The 15,170-nt window shown below is 35.9% G+C and overlaps 1 protein-coding gene and 1 pseudogene across 1 annotated transcript; both read right to left on the reverse strand.

Moving 5' to 3' along the window:
* LOC136062769 (pathogenesis-related protein STH-2-like) overlaps positions 1–6,769 on the reverse strand; it is a 31,016-nt pseudogene extending 24,247 nt beyond the window's left edge.
* A 1,176-nt stretch (positions 6,770–7,945) lies between these two features.
* LOC112016037 (pathogenesis-related protein STH-21) lies at positions 7,946–8,938 on the reverse strand. Its single transcript, XM_024048531.2, has 2 exons — positions 8,582–8,938; positions 7,946–8,355 (listed from the first exon to the last, which is right to left on the reverse strand). Exons 1-2 carry the CDS (start codon positions 8,763–8,765, stop codon positions 8,057–8,059), a joined length of 483 nt encoding a protein of 160 aa, XP_023904299.1. The 5' UTR covers positions 8,766–8,938; the 3' UTR covers positions 7,946–8,056.
* Between the last annotated feature and the right edge of the window lie 6,232 nt (positions 8,939–15,170).

Genomic DNA, 15,170 nt, shown 5'->3' on the forward strand with positions numbered 1-15,170 from the left:
ATTTGATAAAATGTACTTTACTTGTAATTAGATAAATCTAGGATGTGTTTAATACTTCAAGAAATAAGAGTTCAAGTCAAGTATTAAAGTCATGAAGATTGGACTAAGAAACAAGTGAAGAAAAGCTGTTTATTAAAACTCGACAAATACCTTGACAGAAACAGTAACTATCGAGATTTAAGAACGAAACTCGACAGAAGCTGAATCTGTCAAGATCTACGAAATCTAAATTTCCAGATTTGATTTTTGGCCCTAGCTGACATGTATATGTAGGGTTTTTTTTTTTTTTTTTTTTTTATGACCTAAAAGGCCCCCAGGGAAAGTGGAAAAGAGTTATTCGAAGCCCAGAACTAGGTAATCAAGAAGTGATTATAAGCGATGCTGCTTCTCGTAGAGAACAGACTGAAACAGAAGACCTTCGACCAACAAAACGGCAAGCATTGGATGCCAATGATGTCTACCCTCTCCCTACAGTGGTGGTGGCTGTTGATCGGCTCCGCCGAATCCAATGAATTGCATAAGTTGGAACTGCCGTGGATTGGGGCAAACACGTGCAGTTCTTGAACTCACTGAGTTGGTGAAAAAACACTCCCCAACAATTGTTTTTCTCATGGAATCTAGAGCTAAGGATGATTTTCTAAAGAGGCTTTGCACAAAGCTTCAGTTTGAAAATTGGTTCATTGTCCCAAGAATCAATATAGGGGGCGGCCTAGTTCTGTATTGGAAAAGTAGGATCAATCTTCATGTACTTAACTCCTCACCGACATTCATCGACGCAGTAGTCAGTTTGGATGACGCCTAGCGATTGATGCCTTGATGAGTTTTGTTCAAGTGTTTCAGAAAGACAGGTTGTGAAAGTCTATTATGCCGTGAACTATTTTCTTGCAAAGTTTTTTAAGAGTTTGTAGTAGGGATAGATTTATTTTGTAATACAATAAGTGGTTATGAGTTAAGTAATTTAAGACTTCTCTCATGATTAGTTGTTTTGTTGTGGTTTTGTCACAAATTGTCAAAAAGGGAGATTGTTAAGGACATATTTTATGTAATTGGCTAATCCTTTGATAAAATGTACTTTACTTGTAATTAGATAGATCTAGGATGTGTTTAATACTTCAAGAAATAAGAGTTCAAGTCAAGTATTAAAGTCATGAAGATTGGACTAAGAAACAAGTGAAGAAAAGCTGTTTATTAAAACTCGACAAATACCTTGACAGAAATAGTAACTATCGAGATTTAAGAACGAAACTCGACAGAAGCTGAATCTGTCAAGATCTACGAAATCTAAATTTCCAGATTTGATTTTTGGCCCTAGCTGACATGTATATGTAGGGTTTTTTTTTTTTTTTTTTTTTCCCTCACAACCTTAGACATATATAAGACTTAATTTAAAGGTCGTTATACATAGAGAACACATGCAGAAAGTGACCTAGTGCCTTATTCTCTTTGCAAGAAGTTATTGCGTCTTTTGCGCCTTAAGGTTTTGTAACTAAGTACTTCTTGATTTTCATTGTTGATGAAGTGAAGAAATTTGCAGCCAACAATCTTCTTCAAGTTGTTGGAGTTAGTCACGTATTGGGATCCGTGCAAAATAGTGACATTTATATATTGAAGAGTTCAGAGGTTCTGAAGTGGTAGAAGGTTTCTACTACAAGTTCATCTATGTGGATTGTAGAGTCTAGGGACAAAAGTTTTGTATTAGATCTGAAACTTCTCTCTACTATAATGAATTGCTTTTCGGGAAAATTTCCTCCCAAGTTTTTTATTGTGAAACTAGTTTGTTTAATTGGTTTTCTTGGGTTATTATATCTTGTCTTATTTACTTTTCCGTTATGCATGATATTGACATGATATTGATATTTGTTTGTTTTAACAAGATTTATTTATGATAAATATAATTAACAACTTGGGTTTAAAACTTGTTAATTCTATCAATTGAATTCTAAATTTTTCAACATCTGGAAAAAAATTTAGCACAAAATACAAAGATGGAAGGAAAAACTACTATCACAAGCTAGAAGAGAAATCCTAATCAAGGTAGTGATCCAAGCCATGCCAAATTTCACCATGAATTGTTTCAAACTTCCAAAGGGTTTATGAAAAGATATAGAATCCCTAATCTGAAAATTTTGGTGGGGATATAAGGGTGAGGTGCGCAAAATTCACTGGGTTAGCTGGTATAAATTATGTTTACCAAAAAATCATGGTGGTTTGGGTTTTAAAGATTTGGAGTGGTTCAACCTTGCTCTCCTTGACAAACAAGTTTGGAGGTTAAGTGCTCGTTTGGCTGGCACGTTTACGCTTGATGTCTGCGTTTTTTCAGCTCTTTTTTTTTTTTTTTTAACACGTTTCCAGCTCTTTTTTACTGTAGTAGCACTGTAGCGGCTACTGTTTAATGAACAGTAGCCGCAATAGTTGACTTTTCAGCCCAAATTTCACTGTTCACAAACTCACAAACTCACAAATTTCACTTTTCAGCAACTTTTTCATTAAAAATGGATCTCACGATACTATTCACACATTTAAAAATTATTTTGCTACAGTGTTTTTCATTTTTCAATTTCAGTTTTCAGTTTTTAGCTGTATCCAAACGGACCCTAAGCCACAACACTAACTCCCTTTTCTACAAAGTATTCAAAGCCAAACACTTCCCCAATTGCTCAATTTTGGATAAGGGGGTTAAAACGAATCGATCATATGCTTGGCATAGTATTTTGAAAGCAAAAAGCCTTGTTTTGTTTGTAGAGGTTCAACTTGGCGAATTGGTAATGGGGAGAAGGGCCACATCAGAGGTGACAATTGGCTCCCGGATCCATTCTCGAGGCAAGTCATATCTCCCTAAATTTTTTTTCCAAACTGCACTCATGTCTGTGCATTAATAGATGAAACAGTTCCGTGTTGGTTGGAGGACAGAGTTCGCGATGAGCTACTGCCCCATGAAGCTGAAGCTGTTCTCAGCATTCCCCTTAGCAAACGCAGACCTGAAGATTCTCTTATTTGGCAAAAGACGAAGAATGGAGTTTACACTGCAAGAAGTGCATATCGGATGCTTCCAGAAATTGAGGCCTTGTCCAAACCAGGCCAATCAAATCCAGCAGCAAATAATGGATTTGGAAGAAAATATGGAGCCTCAATGTCCCTAACAAGAGGTGACAATTGGCTCCCGGATCCATTCTCGAGGCAAGTCATATCTCCCTAAATTTTTTTTCCAAACTGCACTCATGTCTGTGCATTAATAGATGAAACAGTTCCGTGTTGGTTGGAGGACAGAGTTCGCGATGAGCTACTGCCCCATGAAGCTGAAGCTGTTCTCAGCATTCCCCTTAGCAAACGCAGACCTGAAGATTCTCTTATTTGGCAAAAGACGAAGAATGGAGTTTACACTGCAAGAAGTGCATATCGGATGCTTCCAGAAATTGAGGCCTTGTCCAAACCAGGCCAATCAAATCCAGCAGCAAATAATGGATTTGGAAGAAAATATGGAGCCTCAATGTCCCTAACAAAATTAAACATTTTCTATGGCGGGCTTGTTGCGAAGCACTACCTACAAAGAAGAATTTGTGCAAGCGAAAAGTCACTCGCAATGATGTGTGTGAAAGCTGTGGTGACTGGTGAGGAAGTAGAAGACACCATCCATGCGTTGTGGGAGTGCTAAGTCCTTAAAGAAATCTGGTGGGAGATTGATATCTGCCGAAGCAACCTGTTCAATCGATTTACTTGCTTCAGAGATCTTCTTACTGGAATTTTTCAACTTCAAGCATCAAATCGCGCAGAAATTTTCGCGTATGTGGCCTGGGGTATATGGACGAAGAGGAACGCATCAAGACTGGGTAATAACTCCATTGCTTATCCAAAAATTTTTGTGGATGCAACGGAAAGAATGCAGGAATTCCACTCAGTGCAGATTGATCAACCTCCAATAGCACCAACAATCAGGTACACCTGTTGGTTTCCACCTCCAGCTCCTCTGCTCAAGGTGAACTTTGATGGAGCTTTGTTCATGGATACTTCTCAGGCGGGCATCAGTGTAGTGATAAGGGATTCAGCTGGATAAGTTATAGGTGCTCTGTCGGATAGGATTGTCCTACCTACAACTGTTGATGATGTTGAAGCTCTGGCCTGCAGGAGAGCAATTGAGTTTGCGATAGAGAAAGGTTTGCAGCAGGTTGTATATTCAAAGGAGACTCGGCTACTGTCCTAAATTGCATTCAGGCTGGCTCACCTTGTCTGGCACCTTTTGGGAATGTTATTGAGGATTCCATGACCTTGGCATCGCATCTCAGTCACTACTCATTCTCCCATGTTCATCGCAAGGGCAATGCAGTGGCTGATAAGCTAGCAAACTTAGCCAAGTATCTTGATGTACCCAAAGTTTGGTTGGAAGACATCCCTAGTGATGTTAACTCTCTTGTATTTATTGACAGCAGCTTTGTTGAAGTTTGAATAAAATTCTTGACGGATTTCTCAAAAAAAAAAAAAAAAAATGAAGAATTTTGCTTATTTCATTAAACAGGGGCAAACCCATGTAAAACACTATGTCAAGACCTTTATTTTCCCCTATCCTAGCTGATTGATTTGGTTTAAGTGTAATCTTCAAGTTGTTGGTCTTCAATTATAGAACTCACGTATGCTGATCTCTAGATTTCTTTTTTCTAGATGATTTATTTTTTAAGGAAGATAAAAAACTCGTCTTTAAATTGCAGGTGTGGACACAAGGGATGAGAACTCAATATCATTGGAAAATGGAGACTCGAGTCGTAAGGAGTATAAAATACGGTGTCTACAGTAAGACGGAGGGTTATTGGAGAATCAATAGTTTTTGGGTTATCCCTTAATGAATCTGGGGTTTGGATCCTGACTTCGTCACTGCAGCAAAGTAAGATCCTGCATTACTTTTCATTTTTCATTTTTATTTATTTGTATCTTTATATTTTGATATATTCTATCAACTTTTACAAATAGTATCATCTTCATGTTTCAGGTTTGTCATGGGTCCCCCTATTAGTGCATCAGGACATGATAAGGCCCTTCAAGCTGCCCTTTCAACAAGAATTCTGCAGGTTCCTACCTCATCATTAGAGAAGATAGTGAAATCATAACCGCTGGGACCTTAAAGACACGTAAAGAAATTGTGACTGTGACTTATTAGAGATTTTTTTTTTTTTTTTTTTGGAGGAAAGGGATATTTTTGTTGTTGATAGACATGAGCAAAGGATTCAATTATCTGTTGTTGTTGTTGTTGTTGTTGTTGTTGTTGTTTTTTTTTTTTTTTTTTTTTTTTTTTTTTTTTTTTTTTTCTAATTTAAAATTATGCTAACATTTTATAAAATAAAATTAAAATACTGACATATTTGTCTTAGTGACAGATGATGTGGCAAATTTGTTTTTTTATTTAGACTATTTGACACATCGAATTTTTCCATCCAATAGATAACGGTAGGTACTAAATTAGCATGACATTGAAAGGTTAGGGATCAACTTGACGCAATTGAAAGGTTAATAAATAAATTGAAATCTGGTGTAAAGGATATGGACCAAACATGTAGTTTACATTAAAAAAATTGTAGGATGTTAATAGTCCTTTAAATAGACTAGAGTTGTCTCTTTTGTTGTCTTGTGATTGTGATTTGTGAAGATGAAGGTTTTGGGTTGATTGGTAGTTAAAAGAAAAAGGCACATAAAGCCCTAACAATGTATATATATATATAAATAAAATAAAAATTAAAAATTAAAAAAAAAAAAAAACCAGAGACTTGGAATGGCCATGAGTGTATCAATCTGTGCTTTTATGTTATCTCACTTCTGATGAAACTTATTCAGAAAATATACTAACTGACAAGAAGAATTTGAGCTATGAAATTTTTTGAATACTTCAGTTATTAAACCTAGAGTAGTAATTTCAATAAAAGATCATTCAAACATACAGTAGGATATTCAGACGTCTGTTGAGAAAGCATAACATGAGGATTTTATATAGCAATATTAATTAAACATAGTATGAGGATTTGTCAAGATAAGCTTCCACTACTTTGTACATCTCTGTGCTCTTTCTTTGCCAAACTCTATGTCCTCATCCTTGAACTCAATTTCTTGATCTGAGTAATACTCACTCAACATCTTACAAATGCAACCTCCATGCTCATCAGCTACAAACTTCACCTCGTACTTAATGGATTTGAGCTTCTCTCCCAACACATCTCCTTCAAATATAGTGTACTTGCACCGGTAATTCTTTGTGTCTAGCTCATCCATCCGGAGCTTTGCATGTTTGAAATGAATACCTGCATATTATAGACATAATTTAAAGTACGTACTACATTTTACCTGCTAAGATCTCAAAAGTCGTTTTTATGCATAAAACTCCCACTTTTGCCGATAAAAAAGTACTTAGTAGGCTGCCTTACCCTTAATTTATTTAATTACTAGGATCTAATACTAATATTTTGTGGCAAATAGCATGGCTTCCTAGCAAAAAACAAAGACAATAGCAATATTTGTTACATACCTTGAGCAAAAATTAATTTGCTTAATACTTCCAACATCTCCATCTCCTTCAATGATGTCAATGCTATTAATGACTGAACATGAGCTTGGGGCATAGATTATGCGAGTCAACTATCAAGGCCTTGAATAATCTACCAGGATCAATTGGTGATTCATACTCTTGAGCAAAACTTATCACACCCATCTTCCTAGTCTAGAAATTGAAAACAGAACAGGGGGTGGGAAACTGTTTTACAAAAGATGCTGATAAATTAATCAGCAAAAGAATTTAGATATGATAGATAAGATGCCTAGTATATCCAAATTGTATTCTAGGTGTAAGTGTGGATTTTGCTCCACATTTCTACAAGTCTGGCGGGTGAAGTGAACACAAAACTAGTCAGAGATTCCAAGCTGCAGTGGGACCCCCTTTTCTTAGTCAGTGCACGTGGCGACTGGAGTGGAATCAAGCTTATTGCGCAGCTATTAGTGCATTGCTCTGGCATTGGCAAACCAAGTCTTCTGACTTCTATAAGCATCCAAAGTTGATTGTGAATCTGATAATGTATAAGTACAATAAAATGTTGTTAAAATTATGATTCAGAAAATGGGTAAAAATTATTGTAATTTTTTTTTTTTCAGCAGTGGCTTTATAATTTTAGTCAATTGAAAGCAAAGTCATTTCAATCAATTTTCAAAAGAAATTCTTTCAGATATGGATGATAATTGGTTTTGGAACTATTAATTAATTATGATTCGTTACAGTTGTAAAGTTTCTAAAGAGTATCCAGTTGGTGAGCACATTGCGATTGACGATTGCAAAATAGCAAAAAAAAAAAAAAAAGTAATATATATATATATAGATATAAAACACTGAAACTTGTCTCATTCGCTCATGAAAAGAAGTACAATATGTTGGAGTGAGTGTGTTTCAAACACTTAACCTTGCTTTGTGTCCCACATTGGTTAGAAATAATCTTTGTTATGAGTTTATAAGCTTTGCACTTCTCAAGTGGTAAGTTGGAACATAATGGGCTAGGTGTTGCTTAGGGTTTCTTGCATCATTCTGGGCCTCACCTTTTCCTTCCTTTTTTCCCATTTGGTTTGCCCGTTGGCATTTATTGTGCACCGGTGCTTGCACAGTAACCATNATGTTAATAGTCCTTTAAATAGACTAGAGTTGTCTCTTTTGTTGTCTTGTGATTGTGATTTGTGAAGATGAGAGTTTTGGGTTGATTGGTAGTTAAAAGAAAAAGGCACATAAAGCCCTAACAATGTATATATATATATAAAATAAAATAAAAATTAAAAATTAAAAAAAAAAAAAAACCAGGAGACTTGGAATGGCCATGAGTGTATCAATCTGTGCTTTTATGTTATCTCACTTCTGGATGAAACTTATTCAGAGAAATTTACTAACTGACCAAGAAGAATTGTGAGCTATGAAATTTTTTGAATACTTCAGTTATTAAAACCTAGTAGTGTAATTTCAATAAAAGATCATTCAAACATACAGTAGGATATTCAGACGTCTGTTGAGAAAGCATAACATGAGGATTTGTTATAGCAATATTAATTAAACATAGGTATGAGGATTTGTCAAGAGGTAAGCTTCCACTACTTTGTACATCTCTGTTGCTCTTTCTTTGCCAAACTCTATGTCCTCATCCTTGAACTCAATTTCTTGATCTGAGTAATACTCACTCAACATCTTACAAATGCAACCTCCATGCTCATCAGCTACAAACTTCACCTCGTACTTAATGGATTTGAGCTTCTCTCCCAACACATCTCCTTCAAATATAGTGTACTTGCACCGGTAATTCTTTGTGTCTAGCTCATCCATCCGGAGCTTTGCATGTTTGAAATGAATACCTGCATATTATAGACATAATTTAAGTACGTACTACATTTTACCTGCTAAGATCTCAAAAGGTCGTTTTTATGCATAAAACTCCCACTTTTGCCGATAAAAAAGTACTTAGTAGGCTGCCTTACCCTTAATTTATTTAATTACTAGGATCTAATACTAATATTTTGTGGCAAATAGCATGGCTTCCTAGCAAAAAAACAAAGACAAATAGCAATATTTGTTACATACCTTGAGCAAAATTAATTTGCTTAATACTTCCAACATCTCCATCTCCTTCAATGATGTCAATGCTATTAATGGACTGAGACATGAGCTTGGGGCATAGATTATGCGAGTCAACTATCAAGGCCTTGAATAATCTACCAGGATCAATTGGTGATTCATACTCTTGAGCAAAACTTATCACACCCATCTTCCTAGTCTAGAAATTGAAAACAGAACAGGGGGTGGGAAACTGTTTTACAAAAGATGCTGATAAATTAATCAGCAAAAGAATTTAGATATGGATGACTATAAGATGCCTAGTATATCCAAATTGTATTCTAGGTGTAAGGTGTGGAATTTTGCTCCACATTTCTACAAGTCTGGCGGGCTGAAGTGAACACAAAACTAGTCAGAGATTCCAAGCTGCAGTGGGACCCCCTTTTCTTAGTCAGTGCACGTGGCGACTGGAGTGGAATCAAGCTTATTGCGCAGCTATTAGTGCATTGCTCTGGCATTGGCCAAACCAAGTCTTCTAGACTTCTATAAGCATCCAAAGTTGATTGTGAATCTGATAATGGTATAAGTACAATAAAATGTTGTTAAAATTATTGATTCAGAAAATGGGGTAAAAATTATTGTAATTTTTTTTTTTCAGTCAGTGGCTTTATAATTTTAGTCAATTGAAAGCAAAGTCATTTCAATCAATTTTCAAAAGAAATTTCTTTCAGATATGGATGATAATTGGTTTTGGAACTATTTAATTAATTATTGATTCATTACAGTTGTAAAGTTTCTAAAGAGTATCCAGTTGGTGAGCACATTGCGATTGACGATTGCAAAATAGCAAAAAAAAAAAAAAAAAAAGTAATATATATATATAGATATAAAACACTGAAATTTGTCTCATTCGCTCATGAAAAGAAGTACAATATGTTGGAGTGAGTGTGTTTCAAACACTTAACCTTTGCTTTGTGTCCCACATTGGTTAGAAATAAATCTTGTTATGAGTTTATAAGGCTTTGCACTTCTCAAGTGGTAAGTTGGAACATAATGGGCTAGGTGTTGGCTTAGGGTTTCTTGCATCATTCTTGGGCCTCACCTTTTCCCTTCCTTTTTCCCATTTTGGTTTTGCCCGTTGGGGCATTTATTGTGCTACCCGGTGGCTTGCACAGTAACCATTGAGAGCAGCCCATGCCCTTTACTTAGTCAGCTTATTTAACCCTAAAACACACACTATTCATACATCAATATTTCTCTCATCTTCCCAGCTGTATATCCCTTTGTTTCCTCTATTTTTTTGCTGCACAGAAAAAATTTCAGCTTCAATTTTTTGCTGCACAGAAAAAAAAAAAATTCAGCTTCAATATTTTTAAGGAAAGGAAAGGCAAGTAAGATTGTTCCAAGTTGTTCTTGCATGAGTGTGTGATCAACTTGAAGAAATTACTATAGTCTAATCTTGGGGGTTGTTCGGCCAAGAGAGCCATTCACACCAAGTTCTACTCCGGGTGACACGAATCAACATTTAAAGACAACGCAATTTACTTGATTATATAGTTTGTGAGATCTTTCTAACTCTATCTATTTAATTTTGTCATTGCTAATTTTTTTTAGGGTTTGTGTTGTTGAATCAAAACTTGTTTATTTAGCTATATTTTCCAACAATTTTAAAGGTTGATATTTGTATTTTAACAATGAAGAAACAAGTTGTTGATTCTCTTAAGGTTTTTCGGAAATTACAAAGCTTGAGGCTTTTGATGGAAATAATTTTAAACGTTGGAAAGAAAGGGTTTTGCCCATCTTGGAATTTACCGAAATTGATCGGGTTCTTTATGAGCCTAAACCCGAAGAAGATCCTAAAAATATAGCAAAGTGGGAAAAAAACAAATAAATTGTGTGTTCAGACTATTAAGTGTGGTTTATCTAACAAGTTGTTTGATAATTATTGTCATTTTACTTGTGCTAAAGATTTATGGGATGAATTTAATGGTCGTTATGGGTTTGAGGATGAGGGTGCTAAAAAGTTTGCTACAGCTAAATTTATGTCTTTTCAAATGGTTGAGGAAAAAAGTGTTTCTTGCCAAATTGAAGATTTTCAAAAATTAGTTTCCAACCTAGCTAAAGAGGGTGATGTTTTACCCGAGAGGTTGGTGGCTCATGGCTTAGTGTTTAAGTTGCCGGACTCTTGGAAAGAGTATAAATACCGGTATAGCCACCATAGAACCTATTTGAATCTTCAACAAACTATCGTTGATATTCAAATGGAAGAAACAAATAGGATGTCAGAAAAGGTTTCTAGAGTTAAGGAATTTACTTCCAAAGCTAATGTTGTAGAGGGAGGACCCTCTAGACCTCCACAACATAATAAGAAACATGATTTCAAGGGAAAAAGAAAATTTCATAATAAAAATGGCCCAAATCCTCAAATCCAAAAGAAAAAGTGTAATTGTTTTATTTGTGGTAAGGTAGGTCATTATGCGGCAACATGTAGGGCGAGGGGCAACTTCAACAACAATAAGAATAACAACAAAGGCTCTACATCAAATAAGGCAAATGTGGTGCAAATCGAAGATATCATTGCGGCGGTGGTGTGAGGCACACTTGGTGACAAAAGTGAAAGGATGGGTAGTTGACTCGGCTTGCACAAGACACATTGGTGCATTCAAAGAGGAGTTTAGTTCCTACACTCCTATAGCAGAAGGCACCGAATGTGTCTATGTTGGGGACAATAGGTCCGTGTCAGTGAGAGGTGGTAAAAGATTTTATGTGATCTTTGTTGATGACTACTCTAGATTAACTAAACTTTATTTACTAAAAACTAAGGATGAAACTTTGGAGATGTTTATAAAGTATAAAAGTGAAGTTGAGAACCAAAAGAATAAAAGAATTAAAAGACTTAGAACCGATGGAGGTGATGAATAGGAGTCTAATCCTTTTAAGGAATTTTGTGAACAAAATGGCGTAATACATGAGGTAACTCCACCTTATTCACTGGAATCTAATGGAATAGCCGAAAGGAAAAATAGAACTTTTAAAGAGATGATGAATGCTATGCTTGTTAGTTCCAGGCTTCTTCCAACATGTGGGGGGAGGCCATCCTTTCGGCTTGCCATATTCAAAATAAGGTACCTCATAAGAAAACCAGTAAAACTCCTTATGAACTTTGGGAAGGGCATAAGCCTAAGTGTGGGGGTGCTTGGCTAAGGTCATGCTACCCGATCCTAAAAGGAGAAAGCTTGGTTCTAGAACATGTGATTGTGTGTTTATTAGTTATGCTTGCAATAGTTCTTGCTATAGATTTCTTATCATCAAAAGTGATATATTAGAATCATACACTATTATTGAATCTGAAAATGCCATATTCTTTGAGCATGTGTTTCCTTTGAAAAATAAGGAAAAAGTATTGCATGATTCTATTGAAATTTCTAATGACTTTGTTGATGATGTGCAAGAAATAAGAAGGAGCAAGCAAGCTAGGAAGGAAAAGGATTACGGTAACGATTTCCTTGCCTATGTCGTTGAAGATGAACCTGTAAGTTACTATGATGCAATTAAATCCATAGATGTACTTTTTTGGTTGGAAGCAATTAATAATGAATTAGAATCTATTATGTCTAATCATACTTGGGAATTAGTTGAGCTTCCACCCAAGGTCAAACCTATTGGTTGCAAATGGGTGTTTAAAAGGAAATTAAAACCGGATTGTACAATTGATAAGTTTAAAGCTCACTTAGTAGCCAAGGGCTATAAGCAAAAACATAATGTGAATTATTTTGATACTTATTCTCCGGTTACTAGAATTGCATCTATTAGAATTTTATTTGCCATTGCTTCTATTTACAAACTTGTAATACATCAAATGGATGTCAAAACTGCTTTTCTAAATGGTGATTTAGAAGAAGAGATTTATATGGAGCAACCCGAGGGTTATGTAGTTCTTGGACAAGAACATAAAGTTTGTAAGTTGGTTAAATTTTTATATGGTTTAAAACAAGCACCTAAACAATGGCATGAAAATTTTGATAATGTTATGCTTACACATGGGTATGTGATCAATGGTGCTGATAAATGCATATATAGCAAGTTTATTAATAATGAAGGTGTTATTATATTTTTATATGTTGATGACTTGCTTATATTTGGAACTAGCCTTGATGTTGTGCATGATGCTAAACACATTCTTGCCTCTAATTTTGATATGAAAGATTTGGGTGAGGCAAATATAATCTTGGGTATCAAGATCCTTGGGAATAATGATTGCATTACACTATCACAATCTCACTATGTAGAGAAAATTCTTAAAAAGTTTGAACACTTTGATATATCACCTTTGTCTACTCCTTTTGACTCAAAGGTACACTTGTTTAAAAATTGTGGTGATAGTATTTCACAAGATAAATATGCACAAATCATTGATAGTTTGATGTTTTTGACAAACTACACTTGCCCTAATATTGCATATGCTGTTGGTAGATTGAGTAGATAGACTCATAATCCTAGTATTGAACATTGTGATGCAATATCAAGATTGTTAAGATATTTAAAGAGTACTTTTGATTATGGTTTGTCATATTGTGGTTATCCTGCTATATTAGAAGGATATTGTGATGCTAATTGGATCTCTGATACAGATGAGGTAAAGTCCACTAGTGGATATGTGTTCACACTAGCCAGATGGGCTGTCTCTTGGAAATCATCTAAGCAGACTTGCATAGCGAGATCTAATATGGAATCAAAGTTAGTAGCCTTAGAAAAGGCTGGGTCCGAAGCTGAGTGGCTTAGGAGTTTGTTAATTGATATACCATTGTATACTAACTCCATTGCCTCTATTTGCATACATTGTGATTACCAGGTTGCCATAGCACGTGCTAAGAACAAAATCTATAATGGGAAAAGTCGACATATCCGATGGAGGCACAATATTGTGAGGCAGCTCATTGATAATGGTGTAATGTCCTTGGACTTTGTGAAGTCAGAAAGGAATTTGGCCGATCCTTTGACCAAGCCACTAGCAAGAAGGCTGGTGAGTGAGACATCGAGGAGGATAGGACTGATACCTAAATTGTGACACTATGGCCAATACCCAACCTCTATGATAGGTGATTCCACGCAAGGGGTTAAATAGGTAGAGGTCATTTGTGGTCCATATGGGCACTGTCAATTATTATGTATTCCGCTATCTCATTGAGGAGATTAGTGATGAGTCCACCCCTATGGTGTGAGACAGTGCTAAGTTGCAGATTGTTGGAGGTTGAGTTCTAGCTCTTAATGGATCCATAGTCTCTACCTATTGGGATAGGGTGTACTGCACACACTCTTGATGGATGCCACCTATGTGGGAGTGGAAGTTATGCCGCTTCCTATGAGACTTAGGTAGGTCTCTAGAGCTCTCATGAAACCCAATGGCGCATGGCCTGTATAAGGCGCCAACCCGCTTATGGAAGAACCTTGGTAAAGAAAGGTATGTGGGTGGTAAGTTTGGTTATCTAATAGCTTGGTTAAAAGAGTCTAACTCTACCATTGTTTAGTAGTTCCTACTTATTTACTCTAAGTATGGTTAAAATCTTAGGGTACCATATTGATGCATGCCTTCTTGAGCTTATTGCCTTTCCTAGTTTAGTGTTTGTAACATGTGGGGGATTGTTGGAGTGAGTGTGTTTCAAACACTTAACCTTTGCTTTGTGTCCCACATTGGTTAGAAATAAATCTTGTTATAAGTTTATAAGGTTTTGCACTTCTTAGGTGGTAAGTTGGAACATAATGGGCTAGGTGTTGGCTTGGGCTTGGGCTTGGGCTTGGGCTTGGGTTTATTGCATCATTCTTGGGCCTCACCTTTTCCCTTCCTTTTCATTTCAGCTCATTTTGGTTTTGCCCGTTGGGCATTAAAACAGCAGCCCGTTAAGGCATTTATTGTGCTACACGTTGGCTTGCACAGTAATCGTTGAGAGCAGCCCATGCCCTTTACTTAGTCAGCTTATTTAACCCTACAACACACACTATTCATACATCAATATTTCTCTCATCTTCCCAGCTGTATATCCCTCTGTTTCCTCTGTTTTTTTGCTGCACAGAAAAAATTTCAGCTTCAATTTTTTGCTGCACAGAAAAAAAAATTCCAGCTTCAATATTTTTAAGGAAAGGAAAGGCAAGTAAGGTTGTTCCAAGTTCTTCTTGCTTAAGTGTGTGATCAACTTGAAGAAATTACTATAGTCTAATCTTGGGGGGTTGTTCGGCCAAGAGAGCCATTTATACCGAGTTCTACTCTAGGTGGCACGAATCAACCTTTAAAGACAACGCATTTTGCGTGATTCTATAGTTTGTGAGATCTTTCTAACTCTATCTATTTAATTTTGTCATTGCTAATTTTTTTTAGGGTTTGTATTATTGAATCAAAACTTGTTTATTTAGCTATATTTTCCAACACAATTTGTATTGAACATCTCTGTTAAAATCAGCCAAAGCTAACGCTTCAGCTGCAGAGTTTTTATTACAAATCATAGACAGTTATAGTCTTAAAAAACAAACAATCCTACCATTCTACCAAGACTACATGCAATAAAGACAAATGGTATGTAGTGACTTGATTGATTAGTGATTACTTAAGCGTAAACATCAG

This window comes from Quercus suber, unplaced genomic scaffold, assembly GCF_002906115.3.
Source record: "Quercus suber isolate HL8 unplaced genomic scaffold, Cork oak 2.0 scaffold_451, whole genome shotgun sequence".
In the NCBI taxonomy this organism is placed as follows: Eukaryota; Viridiplantae; Streptophyta; class Magnoliopsida; order Fagales; family Fagaceae; genus Quercus; species Quercus suber.